The sequence below is a fragment of the Kogia breviceps genome, chromosome 19, assembly GCF_026419965.1.
Source record: "Kogia breviceps isolate mKogBre1 chromosome 19, mKogBre1 haplotype 1, whole genome shotgun sequence".
NCBI classification, from domain to species: Eukaryota; Metazoa; Chordata; class Mammalia; order Artiodactyla; family Physeteridae; genus Kogia; species Kogia breviceps.
Window position 1 is genome coordinate 5,396,664 of NC_081328.1, and position 26,299 is coordinate 5,422,962.

Consider the following 26,299-nt stretch of genomic DNA (forward strand, 5'->3'; position numbering starts at 1 on the left):
AGAATGAATGAATGAATGAATGAATGACTTTTATTATGATAACAAACTCCATGAATAGGCAAAGAAACACTTATCATCCCCTCTTTGTAACTAAGGAAACAGAGGCTAGGCAGGCTAAATGCTGTGCTGGAATTAGAACCCAGGGCTGTTGATACTCATTTCAGTGCTTCTTTCATATCACTGGGGAAGAGAGGGCTTGTGGACCCTTATGTCCCAACCCTTCTCCAGGGCTTCCCTGACCACTGCAGTCCCACGATCCCTCCAGTCTCTGAGCACCAGCGCCGTGCATTCATTCGCTCACAGAGCATCACTAGGGACCTGGCTCCGTATGGAGGACTGGATGTGACCATATCACTGACCCCTCAGAGCAGCCCTAGCATGCATTGTCATCACCTTTAAAAACTTCTTTCAACAAATGGGAAAACTGAGCTTTAGGGAGATAAAAGGACTTTATCCAAGGTCATACAGCTACTGAGGGCAAAGCCAGGATTCTAACCCAGGTCTGTCTGACTATGGCATCTTATGTAACCACCACAGCAAAGTACTTCTTAAACTTTACTACGACCTGGCTTCCGCCCTTCAGAAATCCCAGGTTTAGTTAACTCATTGCCTGACCATGTTTTTGACAGAGATCATTAATAATTAACTGTGTCTTACTTTGCACTGACATGATTTATGTATCTGTGTTTGAAGTATTTTCCTTTCATATTATCCAATTTTTCACATTAAGATGTTTCAGTTATATTGTAAGGGCTTTTCATTTATTCTTTCAAAAAATAACATACTTTGCATGATTATAAAATAATATTCATTGTATAAAAATTGAAAAGCATAGAAAATCATACAGATGAAAATGAAAATTGCCCATAATTCTATCACCTAGCAGTAAGCGTTACTTTCAATATTTTGGCATATTTCATTCTAGTCTATTTGCTCTGTTAGATTTTTTCCTTTACAAAATTGGAATTATACTGTATATTCTGCCTGTGTATGTTTTTTTCACTTCTCATATTGTAAACCTCTTTATATGATAATACTTAACCTTCCAAAACATGATTTTTAATTGCTGCATTGTGTTCTATAATTTGGAGGTGCCAAAATGTATGGAATGGTTTCCCTACAGTATGAAACATGTTGTTTCCAATTTCCTTATACTTTGAAACCTCCTCCCCCCATTCCAAGTAGAGTGTCTTGCCCACTAGATGGTCTTCGATGATTTAATTTTGTGCCATCTCCTTTCTGGAAGATATTCAGGCCAGTGGCGAGAGCTGTCTATCTGTAATAACGTAATGCTCCTTTGAAGTCGAGAGTTTGATCAGATCTTTTTTAAGGTCCTGTCCAACCTTAAACTTTTAATGAATAGGTGATGGAGATCTGTTTTACACAAGGACTCAGACACCTGAGCTCCTATCTAATTAGCGTAATTACGCACTCAAATATTTGTTGAACTAATACTTCAAATCGCAGTTGGATGGCAGAGAATTCAGGACGGTGACGAGCATCATTTTGGCTCACTCGTCACACTGCAAATATAAGCCCAGTGACGCTGTGACCCAGTTCTTTACCTCTCCTTTTCCCTTTCTAAACTGTCCTGTCTATGGGCCATTGCAAATTCTTTTAGTTTTAAAAATTCCTTATATTTTCAAAATGAATGAGAAAAGGCTTAAGTTATTTCAACAGACATAAAATAGACCAATTAAAATAAAGGCTAAAAAGGGGTTCCAAAACAATATAGAAGAAACTTATTTGTACCAGTAATCAGGGATGACATAGTTACTGTAACCAAATAAAAATGGTCACATTGTCCTTTATGAACTGCCTCCTTGAAAGCTCAGAACTAAATCTGTGTTTAATTACAGTAACCATGTCACCCCAGATCACTGGTATAAACCCATCTCTACTTTTGTATGAATAAACTTTCCAGGCACTCAATTCTAAAAGGCATGTATCGTGGAAACTTACAAAAGATGTATCATGCTGCAAAATGGGCATGGAGGTATTTTTAAAAACCTGAAAATTATCTTTTATTGTCCTAACTTTCAATCAACACCAAAGGGTGGATCATTAAATGGTAACTCAGCAAAGGGAAAGAAAGCAGTGCAACTGCGTCTGTGGCATTTAGAGCAGCTGGAGGAACGGAGATCTGCATCTCTCAGCCAAGGTGTCAGTGCTATTAATCTGTGATTTGTGCAGCTGCTGGTGAATGATCAAGTGAAGTCTGAGAGTTTCAGTGCCCACATGAAGGCCCTATTTTATTTACTGTCAAAGGCAGAGACGTCCATGTGCTCCAGATATCAGATGAATGGAAGCAAAGTTGGCATTCTATTATGGACATTTAGATGCATGACTTACTGTCTTATCAAAGTGGATGGACACTGTAGCTCAGTGAAATAAGACAGCCTGGCTATTAACTCACTGTGTGACTTTGAGGGAAGTCCCTTAACACCTCTAAAGCCTCATTTTCTCATCTTGTAAAAATAAAGATCATCAGATCTGTGATAGACACCATTTCCTACTTCCTTCTCCTTAGTCACTTTCCAGCTGGGGCAGCCATGCGACACAGTTCTGAACAGTAACACACACACGTAAGTCAGTGGGGTTCCTGGAGAGCTATCATTTCCTGACATGAGCACTAACTCTTCCCTTTATCTTTTTTTTTTCCATTTGGAATGCAGATGTGATAGCTGGAGCAGCAGCCACTCCGCTACCCTGAGGTACCATCTAAGAGACTAATAGTTACTATAGCCTCAATATCATTGAACCATTGATTTAGCATTAGCAACTGCCTACCTCAAGACTTCTTGTTGCATGAAAAAAGAATCTGTTTATGTCACTATCATCAGATTTTCTGCTGCTTGCAGTCAAAAGCATTACTGATAATACAGTGCTTTGGCAGAGTATAAACTTCAAATAAAACAAGTGCTATCCACACTGGTGAGCAATGTGAATGCCTTGAAACACAACCCATATTTGCATTTAAAGGAATTTTGAATCTGAGTTTAGAAAAGTACTCAATGGAGATCCCAGAGCTGGAAGCGATAGAGAGGAGAGATGCAGGGAATATCAAGCAGCTGCCTTCTCTATAAAAGCACATCTGATTTTGAGAAAAATGGCATTCAGTGGACTAGCAGGATGAGCGAGCTGCAAAACATCCCCCTGGAGACCTCAGTGAATTGATATGCTGGGGTGAAGTTACTGCCCATTTGAAAGCTGGAACATTTTTTCCAAAAACATTATTTTTGTTTTAGCATAGTTTATGTTCAATGCCTTTTTTAAGCAAAAGGGGTTTGCTTGTGTTCCTTTTGTTCTGGCAGTTGGGGCTTAGAGATTATTGCATAATATTTATAGATTTTTAAGTTTGAGAAGGATTTTAATATTGTTAGAATAACAGCTTCCATTTACTGAGCACTTATTGTATGCTAGGAATCATTTTGAGTGTTTTACATATTATATCTTGCTATTCAGGAATGAAAAGAATGAACTATTGTACCCTTAACAACATGGATAAATCTCAAAATCATGCTGAGTGAAAGGACCCAGACACAAAAAAGATGGCCTATTGTATGATGATTCCATTGTATAAAATTCTAGAAAATGCAAACTAACCTCTTGTGACAGAAACAGACTAGTGGTTGCCTTAGGCACAGGACAGGGTGGGGGGGTTGGGAGGGAGGGAGGGATTACCAAGGGAGGTGAGGGACTCACGGAGGTGATGGATGTATTCATTATTTCGATTGTAGTGATGGTTTCATGATGGGTAAATATTTCAAAATGTATCAGATTGTATACTTTAATGTGTGCCATGTATTGTATGTCAATTATAACTCAAAAACTGTTTTTTAAAAGGGAAAATGTTAAAAAATTATCCTGCCTTTTAGTAGGAAAATGAGCTGAGATATATTCACACAAGGGAATTCTATGCAGCAGTGAAAAACCAATGAAAAAGTTCTGCATGGGGCTTACCTGGTGGCGCAGTGGTTGGGAGTCCGCCTGCCGATGCAGGGGACGCGGGTTCGTGCCCCGGTCTGGGAGGATCCCGCGTGCCGCGGAGCGGCTGGGCCCGTGAGCCGTGGCCGCTGAGCCTGCGCGTCCAGAGCCTGTGCCCCGCAGCGGGAGAGGCCACAACGGTGAGAGGCCCGCGTACTGAAAAAAAAAAAAAAAGAAAGAAAAAGTTCTGCGTGCATTAAAACAGACAAAGATGAAAAAAGCAAGTTACCAAAGAAGTTACAGTATGATACATATTTAAAATTTAAATACACACAACAACATGGTGTATTTTATGGGTAGATATATGTATCAAAAGCGTAAATTTGGAGTAATGCACATCAGCTCTAGTGGTCCTAGTCTGGTTAATGAGGGACAAGACAGAGGAAGGGATGGGGGTGGTATGTTGGCTGTACTTAAAATGCTAAGATCCACAGCAAAATGACAAAATGTTAACATCTGTGAAATCTGGGTTGTGGGTACATGGGCATCTGTTACACTATTTTCTGTTCTTTTCTGCATGCTTGAAATATTTCATAATTTTTAAAAAGTTTAAGTCATTCTCCATCCCACTCTTAGCATCCAGTTCCCCTTGCCAGGGGCAACTGCTGTTTCTTGTGTGTCCTCCTGGAGATATTCTTAGTACATACAAGCATAGATGTATGAGTGTGTGTGTGTGTGTGTGTGTGTGTGTGTGTGTGTGTGTGTGTGTGTATGCAAATTTTTATATATCTCTTTTTAAACAAGATATACTACTTTGGAGCATACTATATACACTGTTCTGTATCTTGCTTTTCTCACTCAATAAAGAGCGTGGAAATGGTTCCAACTCAATTCACACAGACTTTCCTCATTCTTTGTTAACAATGCTGAGCATATTCCATCATAGGGATAATTAGGCTATTTCCCATCTTTTACATTACAGACACATTATAAACACACATTTCGCACATCTGTCTGGGTGTACTATCTGGCCTTTAAAGCAGACTACACCACATCACATTGAGTCTTCTCTAAATTCCAAGGGTCTTAAGTACAAACAGCAAGGACAATGTTGGGCTTCCAAAGAGTGATGGGCTCCTGATGTGGGTGGCACAGTTTGCCACTTTTCTGATGCCAGAGCAGCTACCCTTTGGGTTCCTGCACCTCCTTTTTATTTTTTCTATCTCCTGTTGGATACCAGGCTCTTTGCTCCCACTTTTCTAATTGTTGGTAGCACCCTTTTCCCTGCCATTTTGTTGCTTCTAAAATGTTTTCAGCTAAGAAGCCAAATAAGAAAGCAGGTCAGGAGTCAAGGCTCTGCAGAGCACAAGAAGCCTGGAGAGGCTGCCCTGCATCGGGCAGAACGTCAGGGCTGGGAGCAAAGAGGACTCCTGCTTAACCCCCAAGGATCAGCCCCGACAAGGCCCAGCTAAGCAGGGGCTGCCCTGGAGCATGTACGTGTGCCCCTGCTTGACCAGGTGGCTGGGTCGCCCTGGAATTATGCATCTCAGAGCACTGGCAGGTGGAGGGTGAGGGAGGGAGGTGTAAGAACACAGAGGAGAGTAGGAGCCTATGGCCCCAAGATGGGCAAGTGCAGCCAAGATCTCCTGAAAAGACAGATCCACCGTGGTCCCCTTCGACTCCCAAGGATCTAAGCAACGTCCAGGACAGTGTCAGGGATGGAAGGAATAGAATGGTGGCTGTTGTTGACACGTGGGGGCACAGGACGGTGTGGTGAGAAGAGCCTCAGCTGGGGAGTCACGCACATAACCACTGACAAATCACGTCTTTCCATGCCTCAGTTTTCTCATCTGATTCTAGGAAAGGGTATTTCTAAATTTCTTTCAAGAGCTAAAATTCTAAAAATCTAGGAGAAGCAGAGACAAAGCTATACAGGTCTTTCTGACGGAAGGAATAGGTAGCACTATATACGCATACATGTTAGATCATGAGCCCCTAAGGATAGGGCTGTGCACCTGTGTACTCAAGCTAGTGAGTCCAAACTGAAACACAACACACAAAAAAACATCCCAAACGTATCCGCTGCTACTGCCAACTCTCTGGCAGAGCAAACCCACTCTTTGAGCACACAGACCTAGGACAAATCCGAAAAAGGGAAGAGGTCCAGATTGGGCATTTTAGGAAATGTTCCTGGGGAGGAAGACAGACCAGGGACCTGGGCGCATGGCAATGAATCTGGACTTGGAAGAAATGGCGCTCGTTTTGCTATTAGGTAAATAGGATTGAATTCTTTTGCCTTAAAAAGAGAATGGAAATAGGCCTTAATGACAGATTTGTTTGCTGTTCTTATTCTGATCTGAATTCCGATTAAGAGGACACTGTATCTTCTCAATATTTGTTCTCTGACATCAGAAGCCTTAGGGAAAAAAAAAATCTCCATTTTTGACTCATGGATAAAATTCTTTTTTTTCCTCTGTGTAATTCTTTATTAAAAATACTGCTGTACACATAGAAACTGACAGCAGGATTAAAGGTGAATAATCCAGACTGGGATCATGACATTAGAATTGAACATACTGGTGCTTTTGGGGGAAGTTGTTGACATCCAAATCACAGAACCAAGGTCAAAGCAAAATACAAAGGTACCCTAAAAAATATTTACAATGAAGTAGATATACTAACAGAATTTAAAATAGGTACAAGAAATTAAAATGACCAACATTACACGACTTCAAGGGTTGTCCTTTCTGTGCTTTTATCTGTTATAACAGGAAGGTGTGGGAAGTTTATATCGTTAATTTGAGTACTCTCAGATATTAAAATCTTCCTATGAATTAAAAAGGCTAACTTTTAGATAATCTCTTAAATGGAGTTACACTATGGAAAAGAGCCCTTCTCTCCCCAAAACACCTAAGCAGAACTAAGAATGCTATTGAAAACCATTCCCAATAAAAACTAAATGAAAAATAAATTAAAAAACAAAGCTTAAAAAATATGTATTACCTGACACCAATTGTTTTCTGGCTGACAATATTTACTCATGAAAACATATTAGCTGTCTACCTTCGGATAAAATTCTTGAAGACCTTTAACTTCCTAATGAAAAGCATCTTTTAAGTTGATATGGAGAATCCAAGACAAAGACCATCTCTAGAAAGAAGGAGATTGGGTGCACCTTCTTTCCTCACTCCCAGTTCCACCTTGAGCTACCCCGTCAGTTTCTCAGCCAAGCCACGAGCTGGGCTACACCAACACTGTCCGGCTTCCTGCAATCTGGTGCTTGACCTCACCGGCTACTGTAATTGGACACTGGAAAGACAAGGTCACCTCTGCTGAGTCATCCCATGGCCTTTTCTCAGTTTGACTCTTTGAGTGTCTCTTCAGCAATGACCTCAATGAAGAGGCCCCTTCTGAACCCCATCTCCTTAAGGTTGTGACAATTCTCTGGTCCCTTTCCTGCACTAAGTCTGTACTGGCACACAGTGTGGTACAATGTAGCAGAGTTTGGAACACAATATCACATCGTTTGGTCTTCACAATGCTCTAAGTCATCCTGGCTACTGAAAATTACTCCTATTTTATGTATGAAAACACAAAAGCTCAAAGGTTACACCTCTGGCAGCGTATGGCAGAATTGGGAGTTGAACCCAGGTTCTCAGTTGCCCAATCCGGTGCTCTCTGAGAGATCATTTACTTCTGAGAGATAATTCCCTGGGATTGCTGCAAAGTATTTAGCCAGGATCCACCCCTCCCTTTTTTCTTAGAACTTCTACCCAGGTATAGGCGGTATTTTGTATTATATTCTGCTTCGCTTTAATAACAGCTTTTTAAACATAGGCACCTTTGGCGTTCCTGATGCAAATATTTTGGCCAACTTCATACTTTCTGATTTACAGCACTACTTTGTGTTGGGCTTGAATGCAGGCTGTGCGGGGGGCTTCGACAGTGCCTGCTGCTAAAAGCTTTCTCCCGTGTTCTCTCCCCATGCGCCAGCACAGCCGCCGACAGCTCCAAGTGCTCCAGAGCCCGCGGCGCCTGGAGGGATGCTTTCTTCCGGGCTTTTAAAAAGAATTGAGTGGATTTAAATTTTTCTACACGGAGATAGAAAAATTGACCAAGTGTCTTTATCCTGACACCCCACTGCCTGCTCAGCACCAGCATGAGAGAGAAGCCCAGCGGTGGTTGCTGTCTGACATTTCAGCAGGTGAAAGGTCAGGGACTGCATTTGAGGGAAAGCCACAACCCCTGCGTTCCGGATCTTTGCGCATTCATCGAGGCTCTCGTCCATCGTGGTGGACGCATTGGCTCCTTGCCTCAAAGGGGGAATGTGGAGCTGGGAAAGAAGCAGTCCATGGAGAAGATCCAAGGGCCGCAGCACAGACTGCCTGAACTTCTCAGCTGTCAAACTCCCAGTCCAGGCATCCTCCTGCCCTTGGAGCGCCCCCTTCCCCGCCAGCACCTAGCTCCGGAGAGGAAGATGGAGAAAGGCACACCTGCAGGGGCTTCTGGGAGCTGCGCTCTGAGATGTGAGCACCAAGACCACGTGGGGGGATGGGAGGCAGGGTGTTATAATTCGAGCCCGTGACAACAGAGACTAAACGGCTCATTCTAAATTAACTGTTAATTCTTCCAGCTCACCTTCGTTTTAGATTCTTAGAGCATGGTTTGCCCTGGGAGGCTGCAATTTTTAGCTTTTTATTTGGAAAAGCCCATAATCGACCCAGACCAGAAAGAGTAAATGATAACTCTCCAACACTTGAAGCTTGGTTTAATCCCCTGTTGTGAGAAAGGCACCAGATATTTGCTATGAAACTGAGTATCTGTGGTAGGAGAACATTAATAATAAACACTACTTTAAGAGCTTTACACGTGGGCAATTAGAACGGCATCCTTTTATTTAATGCTTACACACATCCTAGGAACTGGGTACCACTATCATCACTCTCATCTCCTTTGCACACACGGGGAGAGTAAGGTGGAGGGAGGTTGAATTACTTGCCCAGGGTCCCCAGGTAATAAGTGGCGGAGTTAGAATTCACATCCAGAGTCCATGCTCTCAGCTTCTATATGATACTGCCTGATAGCTAGTCAGTTCTAAAAGACTGGTCTGCCTAACCTCAAATATGTTGTTTCTAGGTAAAGTACCTTTTATTTGGAGGAAACTAAGTAAAGAAAAGGCTGGGAATACACAAGCCTTAGAGAATAGGATGCCAAGACACCCCCAAACAGCATGAAGCTACAGCAGCCAACATCATGAGATGAATACTACTTCAGTTTCCTATCCCTAGATGTCAGTTAGCCTTTGGTCTAACCTTCTATGGACAGCTCTGCGTTTCAGGGGTATGAAGATGTCATGGTTGGTACAGAGTGGTACATGCCTGTTCTGGAAAGTTTTTAAGAAGCCTAAAGGGATTCCTCCCACTCAAGTTTCTACAGCACAGCATCACTCCACCTACAAAACACACATCACCTTGCAAAATAAGGTACTTATACGTTCAGTTTTTCAAACTCAATCAGCAACTGTCCAAGAAATTAGGGATACATTCACTAACTCAAAAAATAACAGCTCAAAACATAGCCCAATCTCACCTGTCTCACTACCTGAAGCCCTCCTAAGGGGACTGATGCCTTTAGCAGAACAAGGGAGAGATAACTAAGTAGTCTGATGCTTCTGTGTTAATTCTGACTTTAGCCGTTCCGTCTTCCAAATCTTTGCTGGTTTAGAGTGGGTGTTAGCCTCAGCACACCCTCTTACCTGATCTTGGACCATTGCTCCGCCAAATGCCCAGATGGCAGCAAACACAAAATAAAGCTCGTAGGTTTCCTTGGGGCAGTCTGCAGGGATGTCCTCATCGGTCAGCAGACACTCGAGAAGGTGGCACAGCATCTGAACCATGCTCTGCTCTGGGATTGGAATTATCTTCTTAAATCTGCAAAGAGAGACACAAATATGCTCTAAAACACTGGATTTTTCCATCCTAGAGGCATTGTTGGACAGCTATGGAACCCTGTTGGTGTCTGTGGACTCATGATTTGACAAGTTAATGCAGTTTTGCAGCAGTAAAAACTTTGGTATTATAGAGGCCCATGGTGCTACTTAAGCTTTTGTTTTCATCAGCTGTTTGGGGGTCTGCTCCCTTTGCAAAGAAGGAAGGGACCAGAGCCCTCCTGAGATGATCCCTTCTTTCATTTTCCTTTCCTCTGATGCCCTCCCCCACTTCCCTTCTCTGAACATTGAGGACCAGCCCCATACTCCCCCACCACCGCACACCCCCCCACACACACACCCTCACACCCCACCCCCAACACCCCCCCACCCCCACCCCCACCCCACACTCCACACCCCCACCCCCTGCCCCGGGCCCCAGTCCTTGGGGAATGTAGGAAGCTGCAACAAAACGAGTAAATATCTCACAGTGTCACTCTTTCAACTGGCAAAAATCACCTACAGAGCCAAGGTGGGTGCAGTTCTGAGGCCGTTCCTCCACTCCTCTAGCTCAGAGGAGTGCCCTCAATTCAAACACATTGACAATGTTTTCTCTGGGGCTACAGTCTTGCCTGGGGGAGGCAGAGTAGGCCAGGACAGAAGGTTATTTACATGACTAAGTTCTCTCTTTCATAAATATAGCTCTGTGACTATGTCTTGACCTGAATTTGTACTTTCAGTCTTGGTTTAGAGGTCTTGGCTGAAAGGCAGGTATCAAGAGATACACAAAGGTGCACCTACACGCAAGGCAGCAGGAGCACACAGACAGACACACAGACACACGCACACGGGCACTCTCATCCCACCAGGCGTACACACAGAGTGCACCACGGACCCACATGCTCAACCCCTCCTGCCCTCATCACCACCTGCCTGGAGGATGAGCTCACAGGCCGCACAGAGGTAGGGTCCACTGTTATGAGATGAACAACACCATCAACAGATATCTTAAAAGTCATTTGCCAGCACTGGGCCTCGGAGTTTCACTGCGTTCCATCCTCTTCAGTGTTTCGTGTTGTGTTGGTTCTGAGACTGGCTGCAGTCCTTACAACAATGCCGTGAAGTGGTCTAACAGTCTAGGCATTATGTCCATGAGTAATGAAGAAACTGAGTGCTTGGGAGGCTTTCCTTCATTTCTTCAATGCATACTTGTAACAGAATGTCAGAATGGAACTGCCCCAGGCTCAGTTTTGGATGAGGTGCTGACACAATACAGGCCAACTACTCTTCCAATTGCAAACTGAGATTCCAGACAGCCTGGCCTCGGGTGCTCTCAAGGGTTTATAGCCACGGTCCCCAACCGTTTTGGCACCAGGGACTGGTTTTATGGGAGACAATTTTCCCCAGATGGGGGCGGGTGGTGGCTCAGGTGGTAATGCGGGCGATGGGGGGCGATGGGGAGCCGCAAATGAAGCTTCGCTGGCTTATCTGCCAAAAGCCCCCCCTGCTGGGCGGCCTGGTTCCTAACAGGCTGCGGACCAGTAGCGGTCTGTGGCCTGGGGTTGGGGACTCCTGGTTTATAGGATCAAAGTGGTAGATGCTGAAGGGGCCAGAAATGAGCGCGCAGGACTTTGGGGAGGGCTCTGGGTGTGCAACGAGGGCCCCTCCTCCAGGGAAGGCAGGTGCTCATCCTGAACAGAGACCCTCAGAAAGGGGCTCCCCTAGGACCCAGGCTTGGGAATCCCTGAGGAGACCTGCTAACCTTGCAGCGCAGGGTCAGAGGGTGCTCGCTGGGACACTAATCCTGGAGTCCAGGCATGGCCGTGAGCGTGTGGGCTTGTTTACATACTGGTGAAGGGGTCCAACCTGGAGGGTTTGTGTGAGGAGCTGTACTCGACGAGCTGATGGAGAGGCATTTACTTGCTTCGAGGGAAGGCGTATGGGGGATCTCCAGGGATGGGAGGGGTCCAAGCGACCCACAAAGGCTTCCAAAGAGTCATTTCCAAACCTGCCACAGCTGGGGTAAACGAGGTCACACCAGGTCCATCATTAAGGCCTTTCCTGCCCGTCACTCTCTTCCCTGTGTCCCCCTTCAACCTTGAGGGGTGAGAAGCTACAGCTGGTAAGGGGGCGACTGGTAGAATAAGGACAGAAGTCAAGGTCCTCTCTCACTGCAGGTGGAGGGCTATGTGGGCAGTGGAAGAGTTGGTATGTTTTTTCGATTTTCACTGCCTCTTTTTAAATTTTTCGCATGTGCATGTGCACGTGTGTGCGTGAGACTGTGTGACTAGAAGTGATGCGATGCATTTTTATTAGTGAAGAAGGACCAGTAAAATCAGCAATGTTGACCTAGATTTCATCCAGGGGCAGAAGGAGAATATAAAATGTTTTTGAAGGAACAGTGGGAGACAAAATATAGTTGTTTATAATCACCCCTTAGGAGCCCTGCTTGTTCAATATAAAAGTTACTGTATGTTGGCCTTGCTTCGTCGTGACGGGGCCACAGGAAGCTGGCGCTCCAATACGGTGATGAGCAAAATGGAAGTAGGACTTTGCAGGGAGTGTCTTGTCACTACCAGCTGAGGCGCTGAGTGAGCGCCGTGGGGCCTCGGCTCCCACAGCTGCAGGCCGGCCGGCCCTCGTAAGGACACTGTGAGAGTTACGTGAAGGAAGCCCAGAGCAGGCACCGTCAGCCACAGCTACGGCTTGTTCCTTGATAACCGCGGGGCTCAGAGACTGGCGGGGGGGGGGGTGTTTCTCTGGATGGACCTAATACAGTCTTTAAAGCTTGTTTCAGAGGCTGTGCTTACACGTGAGCACACGTGTGTACACACACACACACACACACACACACACACACACACACACACACACACACACACACACACACGAGTTTGGTATCTCTTGTTCTAAATGCCCAGAGTAGGAAATGGCCTAATTTTCGGTTAAGGATAAACCGGACAAATGTCTCGGCAAACCTTAAAGAATAGGGGATGCTACTTTCCTAAAACCTCCCCCTTTGTTGCCCCTTTAACTCTTTGCAGCCCTTGTCTATTTGAGACACTAACCACTACTGCCTACTTCCAGACTCTTGCTGCCATGGCTGCTTTATCTCATTAGATCCCAGGGCCACAGCTCACAAGCCACAGGGGGTAAAGACTTTTTAAAGGCTTCATGAAAACGCTGAAATTTGGAAAAATAATTTTTAACCCTGAAGTATAAAACTTACAAAATCAAAACTAATAAATGTTTAATATCTGAAAACATATCACTATGTCAACTACTCAACTGTGACTCCGTTTTTACTTACATAAAATTCATTCTTAACACGGTGGATTTTGATGGGGGAGGGCGGGGCACATGAAGAAAGAGTGCCTCAGGCCATTTTGCCCTGGGAGCTCTCCCTTCATCTCTGCTCCACGCTTGCAAGCATTTGCCTTCCTGTGTTTCTCAGGCCAGTGAATAAGGAGTTGGGAATCATTTTGAGTGATAGACTTTGTTTCCAGGAAACATCAACCTGACTCTGTTTGTTGAACATTCAGGAACTGAGCATCTCTGAGTCACATTGCCTTCACAGCACCAGCTTCTGATGGTGCAACTGGGCTGAACAACAGGGCTGAGTATCTGATTCGTTGAATGATGCGTCAAATGGCAAAGAAAGAGAATGTAAAACAAAAGCAGGTTCCAAACACCGGAACCTTTCTCTGCAGACAAGTATAATATTCTTGCTATACTAAGTATCCTTTTGGTTAAGAGCAATTACTATTTTGTTTATGTGGTAAGTGGTCAGGGCTTGTTGCTTTTACTTTTGCAAACCCATTGGAGGAAGAGTGAAATCTTAAGAGTCCAGAGGGACAGGACTGGTCAACTGATGCATTATACCCAATCCTGTAACATCTAGGCCATGGACGCCCACAGCCAGGAACAGGAAGTGGGCCCCTTGTGTTGCTGACACGTGTCATCTTCACCTCTAGGCCTGTTGATCTGGCCTGTATCACGCGTAGGAGGGCCAGCTGCGTGCCCTGCGAAGCAGAGGGTCTCAGGATTGCTGTCTCTGCTACCACAACCCGTGGCCTCCTCCAGACACACCCTCGCAGCCCTCCAAAAGGCCCTTTACATCTCTCTCCTCTTCACTCACCTCGCTTCCTGCCTGAGCTGACAACAGGCATCCCATCGCCGTCCTAACGTGTGTTCCCCTCTGCCATCTGCCATACCCGGGGTGGAATGCCTAGGGACATCTGACTTTGGGGACAGGACAGACGTCAGCGGGACACCAGGTATGAGCCAGCAGGCTCTTTATTGCTTGATAACCTTCCTTGCCCCTTGGCCTACCTGGCTCTGAGTGAGTCTAAGCAGGCAGGAAGATACTTGTCAAACAGAAAGCTTAGGGCGGCTCTCTCTCTGCCTGGATCTCCCTCTTGTCGATCCAGCTGCCCACAGGAGGGCTCCACCCCAGGTCTGCAGGGCTGATGTACAGGACCCCTGGGAGCGAAGAGGATACAGCTTAGTGACATCTCCATAGGTCTCAGGATATTCTTCATCCCAGAGACTTATTTGCCGTTTAGAAAATGTACTGAAGGCTGGGCTTGAAAAGAACAGAGATCTAGCCGAGGTCTGAGAGGGCCAAATGGGTTTGCTATTGGGATCAACTCCGACTGACTGATAATAGCTGATGGAAAGCAGTGTTGAGAAGGATCCTGAGGCCAAGCCTAGGCTCAGGAGGAAAGCAGGCTGTGACTGATTAGCAATACTTGTCATGGTGAGGAAGGGTGCAGGTCGTACGGTGGCCCCCAAAAGGATGGAACCGTGTCCCACCCAGGAAAGTTAATACATAAAGTTATTATTTTCCACCAGGATGTGGTGAGAAACTGCAATGCTCAATCATCTTCATTAGCCTTCATGGAGGCTAGAACTGGCCTGAAAGTAGCCTAATTCGAGGCACTTATGTGCAGAGGACCGTTGTTCAGCTCAGGGGCCAATCCCTTCCCATTACCGTAACATTTCTGAATTGAGACGCTCACATGGTCCTGGCTGTAGAGCATTGGCTCACCTTTGTGGGTGTGGATTAGGGCTGAGAATCAGGCCGGGGTTTTGGATGATCAATGTCTGGCTCCTGTTTGGAGCTTCCTTCAGAGCCAGCAACGTCATATGTACCACTAGAGACACCCATTTTCAACTGAGCAGTTGTGGTTTTTCCTTTCGTGGGCCATACCTGCTCTGGAGACAGTGGCTGGCGTGGCCGTGTGCAGGTGGCTGATCTCAAAGAGGAGCCTCATTGTGGGATTCAGAGGGATCCTCTCGTTGCTCACCAGGGTCAGCACCTGGACACAGGGGGAGGGACACGGCAGGTGGGGAGGAGTTAGGTCACATGGCCAGCTAGGGGGAGTTAGGCTATTAATCCTGATAGGAATTAGGATGATTATTTTCTTCTTTGTGATTATAAGTATTTTCTAAATTTTCTGCAACAATCCTCTCTCTCTCCTTCTGTAGCCCCTTTACCTCCATCCCTATTGTGTGTATTGAATCAGGAAAAAAGCTATCTAAAAAGTTTAAGTGGATGTCAATGATTCGAATGAACTAGACCATAATGAAAAAGTAGGATAATTAAAGGAAAAGAGCTCAGGTTTCATACAACTCCTGTTTCTTTTGGAAGAGCACACACTTATTCTAATGATTCTGTAAACGCTGAAACCATCGTAAAACGTCTAACCTAGATGTGCTTTATGAACAAGTTTAGAAACAGTTCCCAGCTTAACAGCCACTTTATTGGCATTCAGTTTTCATTGTTTATAAAAAATAAAACATATTCTCCATGGATAAATAAAGATTGGTCACCACTGAGGATGCATGACAGGCTCAGAATGTTTCTGATCCTCAGTTTCCTTATTTATAAACAAAGAAGAAAATTTTTTTAAAGATTTGAATAAATGATTTCAGATTCTTTTCAGCTCTAAATATTAAATTAACCTGCATGCAGAAGATTCTGAAGGAAATTACAACAATACTAAAACCATGTGAGTGATGGCAGTGCCACTGAAGAAAGTGAAAGTTACTCTATGGGATGAATCAGTTCTAAGACGTCTACTGAAGATACCGGTGAGTGAAATCAGGATCTTGAAGAGTTATCTGCTATCTGCACTCCATGTTCACTGGAGCACTATTTACAATAGCCAAGATATAGAAACAACCTAAGTGTCTGTTGATGGAGGACTGGATAAAGAAAATGTGATACACACACACACACACACACACACACACACACACACACACACACACACACACACAGAGTGGAGTATTATTCAGCCGTAAAAAGAAGGAAATCCTTCTCCAGGTCCATCCATGACAACATGGATAGACCTGGAGAGTGCTATGGTATGTGAAATGTCAGACAGAGAAAGACAAATGCTATATGATCTCCTTATATGTGGAATCTTAAAAAAAATAAACTCATAGAAACAGAGGGTAGGTTGGTGCTTTCCAGGGATGGGGGGGTGGGGCGTGCAGAGGAAATGCATGATGGTGGTCAAAGGGTACAAACTTCCAGGTACAAAATGAATAACGTCATGTACAGCATGCTGACTAGAGTTAACAATACTGTATTGTGTACATGAAAGTTGCTAAGAGTAGATCTTAGAAGTTCTCACCACACACACACACACGCGCGCGCGTAATTATGTGAGGTAATGGAGGTGTTAACTAACCTTGTGGTAATCATTTTGCAATATATATTTCAAATCATCACGTTGTACACCTTACACTTACACCTTGCTATATATCAATTATATATTGACAATGTTATATGTCAGTTATATCTCAATAAAGCAGGGAAAAATAAAGACAGCAGTAATGATTCCTTGCTCGGGGCCGGTCCTGTGTGGAATCAAGGTTTCCAGATGTGCCTAGGGACTGGTTTCATTGATGATTAGGGATGACGTGGGCTCCCCTTCCCCCTTGGTACCTTGTTATCATCCATGACAGGGTTCAGAGACTCGATCCACGTTGGATCTATGTCACCCTCCAGTAGAATCCACTTGGGCCCATCATGGGTGATGCTGGAAAGCCCCTGCAGGATGGAAGAGAACAGTCCTAAGAGGAACCATGGATATCTTCATTTCCAGCTCACCATCACTCTTCTTCCTCTTACAACAGCCTTTTCCTAACAGCTACAACACTCAGGAGGAGGTGTACATAGGCAGGTCAGAACTGGCTTTGTATCTTACGCTGTTAAGAATCTGACCACTCCCAAGGTTCCACTCTCTCTGTGCTCTGGCCCAGCTTTTTGTAAGAACAGCAGCAACAGCAAAATAAGAAGGAAACCTGATGGTACTACTTTTTAACTGACAAGGGGCCCAGTGAACCATTTCAACAGGCAACTGTGATGTGATGGAATTACATAAAACCTTCTTAGGTAAGGTTTTCATCCTTTGAAACTGCAGCCTGGGAAAATCCTGCCAAACGCAGGCTTTGAGAGAAGGTCCTATGTGATTCTAGTTGGCGTTACATGAAATTTATCTCTTAATTTGGATAGAATTGATTTTTTATAATACTAAGCTTTCCCAATCAATAATATGGCATGTCTTTTCATTTATTCAAATATTGTTTTATGTTCCTTAATAAATTTTTACAGCATTTTCAATGTATCTCTTTGGCTAAATGTATCCCTAAATATTTCATTTCTTATTGTTATTGTGAATGGAATATTTTTCCTGACTTTCAGTTTTAGTTGACTACTGCTAGTATAGAGAAAAGCTTTCAAATTTTGTGTATTCTATTTTATACTTAGTTACCTTTAATACATTTTCTTATTAATTCTAGTGATTTTTCAATACTGTCTCTAGAGTTTTATAGGTATAAAGTGGTATAATCACCAAAATAATAATTATCTCCTTTCCTCCAATTTATATGATATATTCCATTTTCCTGTCTTACTGTATTTTCCAGAATCCCACCAAGCAAATCTGAATAATAATGTTGGTAATAGGTCTCCTTAGCTTATTTCTGGTTTTAATGGAATTGGCTTTATTTTCTCATCATTCAGAATGCTCTTTTTTTTCCTTTTGGCTTTAGGTAGAGTATTAATTGTACTTAAGGGATTTCCTTCTATTCCTATTTTACTTAGAATTTTTAAAATTAGGAATGGCTATTGAGTTTTTAGCATCTATTTATTGATCAAATTATTTTATCCTTTAATTTGTCAATGCTTTATGTTAATATTTTAAAAGTAATTGATTTATCCTTACATTCCTGGAACAGATTCTACTTGGTCAGAATGTATTATTCTTTTGAGATACTGATAGATTCTAGTTGTTAATATTTTATTCAGAATTTCTAAATCTATATTAATAAGTGAAATTGGGCTATTGTTTTTGGTTCTGCACAAAGGTTGATATCAAGATTATTTTGGCTTCATAAAATGAATTAAGAGGTGTCCTTTTATGATTTTGGAATTATCTTTCTTTTATTCAGCTACTATTTTAAAATTTTCCTTTTCATTCATTTACTTTTTCTACTTCTTATTGAGTAAATTTTTTAATTCTTTTTTTTCAATAAGTTTTTATTGGAGTATAGTTGCTTTACAATGTTGTGTTAGTTCTTACTGAGTATATTTTGGTAAAATTGTATTTTGCTAGTGGATCATCTATTTCTTCTAGTTTGTCAAATATGTATCATCTAATTGTGTCTCTTCCATTTTAATCTTGTCTATATCTACTGTTATATCTTCTTTCTAATTCCTAATCATACATAATTTTACTCTCTCTTTCCCCCATTAATCATGCTCACAATGGACTTATTGGTCTTTACAAAGAACCAGTATTTATATTTATTTATCCTTCCTATATTTTTTTGTTCCTTCCCACTAATTTCAGCTTTTATCCGTATTGGTTTCTTCCCAGTTTTCTTCAGATTTAGTTTATTACTCTTTGAATAATTTCTTAGGATCGATACTGATTTCCTTTATTTCTAGCCTACTTTCTGTAATTATTTAGAGTTGAGTTTTTCCTTATTGGCTTTAGATGTGTCCCAGAGGTTTCTGTATGAAGTATTCTTCGTTATATTGCTTCCAAGAGGGGTTGCAATTTAATTTTCCCTTTAATCCAGGGCTTACTGTTTCTTGACTGCAAATAGTAAAATTATTTTTGGTCATTTTCTGGCTATTTGTTTCTAATTCTATTGTATTAGTATCATACAATGTGGTGTGAAAACTGATACTTTTGAATTCATTACAATTTCTTCTGTGCCTAACTAAACTTTAATTTTTTGGAAATGTTCCATGAGCCTACCAAGAAAGGAATATTTTCTATTTACAAGATGCAAAGTTCTATATCAGCATGTTATGAGTTTGATGGATGCATTTCCTAATTCTTCTATGTCTATACTTATTTTTCTGTCTACTGAATCTTTCTAATTTTGAAAAAGGTGTATTAATATAATCTACTATATGTCTACTTTTATCAAGTTCTCTTAAAATGTTTTAAAACGTTATATTCCACTTACTTGAAAGTTCTCATTTAGTGAATACAGATTTATGATTATTATAAATCTTTTTCAATTTCTCCATATTTAATGTGTATATTTAATAAAACGTTAACTAAAATTCCAACATTGTTTAAAATTGGAATTATATTATGTGAGCTTATATTTAATATGGAATAAGAAGTGCCTAAGACTAGCCGAGAAATTACAGAAAAATATTGAGGAGGGATTTACCTCATCAGACATGAAAATGATACAAAATGATTATAACCTAGATAGAATGACATTAGTATAGGATTAGATAAACAGGTGAGTGGAACAAAACAGAAAACCCAGAATCAGATGTCAATACAATTGGCCCTCTGTATCTGCGAGTTTCGCATCCATGGATTCAACCGGCCATGGATCGAAAATATTCAGAAAAAAACAATTCTAGAAAGTTCCAAAAAACAAAACTTGAATCTGCCACACACTAGCAACTGTATATATAGCATTTACACTGTACTTGCAACTATTTATATACAACATTTACATTGTATTAGGTGTTATTAGTAATCTAGAGATGAGTTAAAGTATATGGGAGGATGTGCATAGGATAATGCAAATACAATGCCATTTTATATGAGGTCTTGAGCATCCATGGATTTTGGTATCCATAGGAGTTCCTGGAACCAATCCCTCATGGATACCAAGGGACAACTGCATATATGACTAGTTGGAATTTAAATTAAGAGGGAAAGGACAGTTTACTTAATAAATGGTGCTGTCACAATCAATTATCCATCTGGAAGGAAATAAAGTTGATTCTCTACCTTACCTCATACTAAGCCTCAAAGTAAATTCTAGATGAATAAAAAATGTTAATGTGAAAAGAACCTTTTCGACCAAATTTATGATACTATATAGCTTAAAGTCAGAAAGAGTTATAAACCAAATAGGAATTCCAGGTGCTAAAAAGACTAGACAGACATATTTCCTTCTTAAAAAGTGCATGGTAAACATGCCATGAAGTGTCTGTAGACAAATGGCAGACAGCGAAAAACCATTAGTGGTGAATATAACAGATACAGGGTTAATGTCTTTGGTATATGAAAATATTCTTAAAAACTGATAAGAAAATAATGAGGAATAAAATTACAAAAGAGCCAATTACTAAGACCAAAAAGAAGGAAAGTATATTAAGCCTCATTAATAGTGAAATAAACATTAGAGAGGCTGCTCATTAAATCCCACTGTTCTAGGCCTCTGATGGAAGGTCCTAAATTAGAGGAATCCAGGCAGCGGGATCCCGATTGGGATGACTACTAACACCGGGGTGTGAGGATGGAGCGGAGGTTCCTCATTCCAGAAGCCACATTTGTTTTAGAAAGAGGTCCCATCAGCTCATAGAGAGTTTTCTCCATTTTCTCTTCTGCTCTCTCCCGGTGACAGGAGACACTTTCCAACATCTACCAGTGATTTTTAATTCTTTGAAGGTGAGGCTGAGGTCAGCACCGAGTGAGCATGGGTTTGCTGTGGAAGGGACCGTGGTTCTAGGATCCTCCTGAGATGAGTTTTCTGTAGCAGCTTCCCCATCACTCCTGGGCCGGTGCTGATAGGGAGGTACCCTCTGAGGGATGCTACACTGAACTGCTCCTCTCAGAATGAGCGGTGGTTTCCCTATCCTACCCATGTCTTACACCCTCTGCCAGGCAACGTAGAGACTCCATGATTTCCGTTCCAGAATCACGGAACTGTATCTGAGAATGCCTGCCTTGCTTTATCTTCTTTAAGGTGCCCTCTCTCAAGAGGCAGCTGAAGAGTCCCCAAGGAAAGAGACTATCCCAAGGGCTGAGGTTCCCCTCCAAGCCAAAATCTGTTTCCTTTCTTTGATACTTTCCACCTTCTTTTCTAACCCGATACAGATCAGCCCAATGTTCCCTCCTCTGCATTCACCCTACTGCATTGTCTTCTGTCTAAGGGGCTGAACTAGTCGTATCCCACTCTCACCGTCCTTCCATTCTCGTGTGGCTGGATTGATGACGCCAAAGAGTTCATCGCTGGTGACTGCTTTGGGGTTGAGGTCAGTCCAGCCGGGGCGGAGTTCCATGATCTGGTAGGTCTTGTGCAAGGACCTCAGCACCTGCGACTTGCCAGTTCCCGCGCTGCCCACCATGAACACGGAGTGCCGCACAGCCAGAAGCTCCTCCAGCTGGACCACCTGGGAGACATGGAATTCAGCCAGAGTCACCAGCCTCTCACTCACCCACGTCCCAACTGCTCTTCTGTGAGCCAGACTGGTGTCTAAAGTGAGACCTGAGGTCAACACAGGAAGGGTTACTCCCCCCAAGACATGATGGGGTCATAAATGTAGAGGCAACATGATTCATTTACTCACTTACTCATCATTCCATCCTATAATTATTAGTCGCAACAAAGTGCTAGGGAGTGTGCCTGGTGAGGGAGATTCAGAGATGACTCTCTGGCCCTCCATCATCTCACAGTCTGATGGAGAAGCAAGTCATGTTGACAAATTATTATCATGTAAGGTGATAACTGCTATAGCTGATGTATTTATTAAGAGCTATGGGAGAAGACAAGAAGAAACAATTGATTTTGTACAGGTAAAGGGAACACGAAAGGCTTCACAGAGAAGGGGGCATTTGAACTGGGGCTTCAGGGATGAGTAGGAGTTTGCCAAGAAGATGAACAGGAAGGATATTCCAGGCAGAGGAAACAGCACAAACAAAGGCTTGTGGTGTGACAGAGCATGACATGGTTGGCCAGATGGTTTGATGAGGCTGGAGTCAAGGAGCTCCTTGAGGACAATGGTCACATTGAAGGTATCATCACTCTTGTTCTAGTTTGCCTCCAGGCTCACGTTTCTACACTGTTGTACACTCACTGGAATGAAAATCTGATCAAGTCACTGCCATCACGTTGTCCCTTCAGTGGTTCTCCATAGTTTTAGTGATGAAATCCCAAATCCCTACAAGGTCCTTTTGCGGCTTGGCCCGAAACAGCTTCCAGTTTTATCTCTCATCCCTCAGCACACACATACCAGGTAGACAATTTCTTGGAGCTCTTTAATGATTCTCTTTCCTGTGCCTGGGCCTTTAACACACCATGCTTTCTGTTCAGAAGTGATCCTGTCTCCTGCCCTCTTCTGGCCAGCCCCTACACACCCTGCAGCCTGGGTAGGTGTCCCATACCTACATCCTGCATCCTAGCACTTACCAATATTGCAATGGTTACTTACTTTTCTGTCTGCCTATTAGATTATCAGCTCCTCGAAGGCAGGCAGGACAGGGCTTTTATTGATATTTCTCTATTTTCAGGGTCTAGCAGAGAATATGGCAGAGACCAAGTGCTGAAGAAATATTTGCTGGAAATGTGAAGAATGGGGACTTCCCTGGTGGCGCAGTGGTTAAGAATCCGCCTGCCAATTCAGGGGACAGGTCCAAGCCCTGGTCCAGGAAGATCCCGCATGCCACGGAGCAACTAAGCCCATCCGCCACAACTACTGAGCCTGCACTCTAGAGCCCACGAGCCACAACTACTGAGCCTGCGTGCCTAGATCCCGTGCTCCAGAAGAGAAGCCACTGCAATGAGAAGCCTGTGCACCACAACAAAGAGTAGCCCCCACTCGCTGCAACTAGAGAAACCCTGTGCACAGCAACGAAGACCCAATGCAGCCAAAAACAAACAGACAAACAAACAAATAAATAAATAATTTTTTTTAAATGTGAAGGATGGCGGAAAGGTTGGATGACCCCTATCAGGAAAGGTCTTGCATGTCATGAGCTAAAACATTTGAACTTTATTGTAGATCAGGTTTCCTCATACTTTATACTATAAATCCTTAATAGCTGAGGAAAGTGAACTGAAGAGGAAATGTGCTAAAATTTTGACAGGGTAGTGGGACAACAGAAAGTTTTTTCCCCAAACATTTTATTTATTCTACATTTTTAAAAATTACACTACTATATATAAAACAGATAACCAACAAGGACCTACTGTATAGCACAGGGAACTATGCTCAGTATTTTATAACCGCTTATAAGGGAAAAGAATCTGAGAAAGTATATATATATATATTCAGACATATGTATCTGAATCACTGTGCTGTACACCTGAAACTAACACGACATTGTAAATCAACTATACTTCGATAAAATTTAAAAAGTAAAGAAAATTAATTAATTTTAAATGACTCCTATATTTTAAAAATTTAATTGATAGGAGTGTTAAAAAGAATTCTAGAATTGTACAAGAGAATTAGGAGAGTGGTACCACTTATATGAAGAGAGTAATATAAAGGTAGCTGATAAATGGTTCTTTGGGGAACAGGGCAATTAGCTTCCACTGCGGAAGGATAATTTATTGGGATACTGAGTTTTGCTTTCCATAGCATCAATATCTTTTTCTCCTCCATCCCAAGCTATTGCTGTTCCTCTAATTCAAAACCCAAAATCACCCAAAAGAGATTCTCAATCCTGGCTCTTGTTTTCAGCTTTCAGGGACCCAATGCAGGATCTTCCCAGATAAAAATGAGGGAAGTGATCAGGAAGGGTCTCTGAGGAGCTGCCATCTAAGCTAACATATGAATGAAAAAGAGTCAGCCATGTGAAGACCAGTGGTAGAGCATTCCAGGTGGCGTGACAGTGAGTGCAAAAGCCTTCAGTTCAGCAGCAAGCTTGGTGGGCTCAGAGAACAGAAAAATAAAAAAAATTAAAAAAGGAAGATGGAGCAGTGTAAGATGAGATAAGAGAGGTAAGCAGGGGGCAGGTATGCAGAAATTGATACTTGGAATTTTATTCTGAGTACAACAGAAAGCATTTGGAAGGTTTTAAGCATGAAACTGACCTGAGGGTATTGCATCAAAACGGAGGAGGGCAGGGGGGCGGAGAACAGGAGAGGTGGTGGCAGTGGATGGTGCTCTGGCTACTGAATGGAGACTATTATAAACCTAGGTTATTGTTGTTTTTTTTCCGTGAACTATTACTGACTGATTCCTTGATATCAGAAAGACTTAAAATTGCTTTCTAGTTCCATCAACTTCTTTTTTGTTCAACAACTGTATTAAGACATGATTCACATACCATAAAATTCACCTTTTTCCAGTGGCTTTTAGCATAGTCACAGGATTATACAACCATTACCACTATCCAATTTTAGAACATTTTCATCAACCCAAAAGGAAAAACCAGACTCATCAGTAGTCACGCCCCATCCCTATTCCTAATTCATCCCTCTGCAGCCCCTGATACACATTCTGCCCCTATAAATTAGACTATTCTGGGCATTTCAGAAAATGAAATGACCTCTTTCACTTGCAATGTTTTCAAGGCTCATCTACGCCGTAGCACGTACCAGTACTTCATTCCCCTTTACAGCTGAATGAAATTCCATTACGTAGGTATACTACATTCTGTTTGCCCATTTATCAACTGATGAGTGGGTTATTTCTACTTTGACTGTGATTAATCCATCAAGTTTTGACAGTATCTTTTGTAAGGTAAATATATATGTATCTCTATCCTTCCTTTTACCTTTTCTTCTCTTTTCCATTGCCTATCTTCTGCCAGACACATTGTACTCTTATATTGCCATGTTTGATAATATTTACATTCTGTTTCATGCTTAGACTTAGTTAGACCTTCTCTCTTTTGCATGATTCAAAGAGTTGAAGACAAATAGCGGCTTAGATTTTTACAACTGTAGATAGTTTTCACTACAGAAGAAAGCAGTTGCTGGAATACATCACGTTCTCTGAGGGCCTCGTGTCATGACTTGACAGAGGATGTTCTGAGCATCAATTCAAGGTCAAATAGATACTCTTTTCTTACTCTCTCTCTCTCTCTCTCTCTCTCTCTCTCTCTCTCTCTATATATATATATATATATATATATATATATATATATATATCAGGTTCACACTTATTTTTAAAAAATTCTTTTTCTCTTAGTGTTTTTCATTTCTTTCCTTCTTCTTTGTTAAGACAGACATATGCCTTAGTTCTCATAACTGAGAATTTCAATAAAACACATGAGATATTTCATCTTGTTTATCTATTCTTCCTTTGAATATATCTAATTTTCAGGTCCGTTTTCTTAGAGACCATGGACTTCCTGACTTGATTTGGATTGATTGCTTTCTAGGTCTGCTAACAGCTATAATTCAAGGACTTTCTCTATTTGATTCTTAAATTTTTGAATCCCATGATATTTTTCTTGTTTTTCATCCTCGTTTTGCTATAGTATGCCCTCAAGTAACTTAATCAAATAGGATGCATACATAGTAAAATTTGTAACTCTTTGAAAATATCCTGAATGATAATTTGGTACGTAATTAGTTTTGAGATCATTTCCCCTCAGAACTTTGAAGGAATGGTTTCCTTGTCCTCTACTATCTGATATTGCTGTTGAGAGGTTCTGATGTCATCCTGAATTTCATTCCTTCCTGGGTCACCCGTACCACCTTCTCAATCCGTCACCCAGCCAGGAAACTCTTATTTTTTTCTGGTGACCCTCGATTCCTGAAATTCCATTATGACGTGTCTTGGTATAAGTCCATTGAAATCCACTCTGTTCAGTACTGACTGAGCCCATCCAATCTGGACACGTTTGTCCAGTTCTGCAAGTGCTCTCTTTCTAGAATTCCCATTGGCAACACGTTACGTAACCTAGATCAATCCTCTATGTGTCACCGTGACTCTCACACTATCTGTCTCTCTTTGTGTGTGCATTATATATATTATACTTTGTTATACACGTACATACATATATATATATAGTTTCATCCTGGGAGATTTCCTTGACTTTACCTTCCAATCCTCACATTGAATTTTGTGTGTTATTAGTGATTCAATTTTACATTTCAAAGAGCTCTTTACAATTCTCCAATAGTTCTTTTAATTTTTTGATAGCATCTCATTCTTGTTTTATGGATCTCGTTTTATTTTCATTAAGGATACTAATTAGGACTTTAAAA

General features: G+C 42.1%; 1 protein-coding gene across 1 annotated transcript in view; it reads right to left on the bottom strand.

The window, feature by feature from the left end:
- Nucleotides 1–26,299, bottom strand: part of DNAH9 (dynein axonemal heavy chain 9) — a 263,407-nt gene that overhangs the window by 118,762 nt on the left and 118,346 nt on the right. Inside the window, 7 exon segments of the mRNA XM_067021483.1 lie at nt 4,072–4,143; nt 9,683–9,857; nt 14,186–14,253; nt 14,256–14,335; nt 15,066–15,174; nt 16,812–16,939; nt 21,317–21,527. Coding sequence (XP_066877584.1) covers nt 4,072–4,143; nt 9,683–9,857; nt 14,186–14,253; nt 14,256–14,335; nt 15,066–15,174; nt 16,812–16,939; nt 21,317–21,527 — 843 coding nt within the window.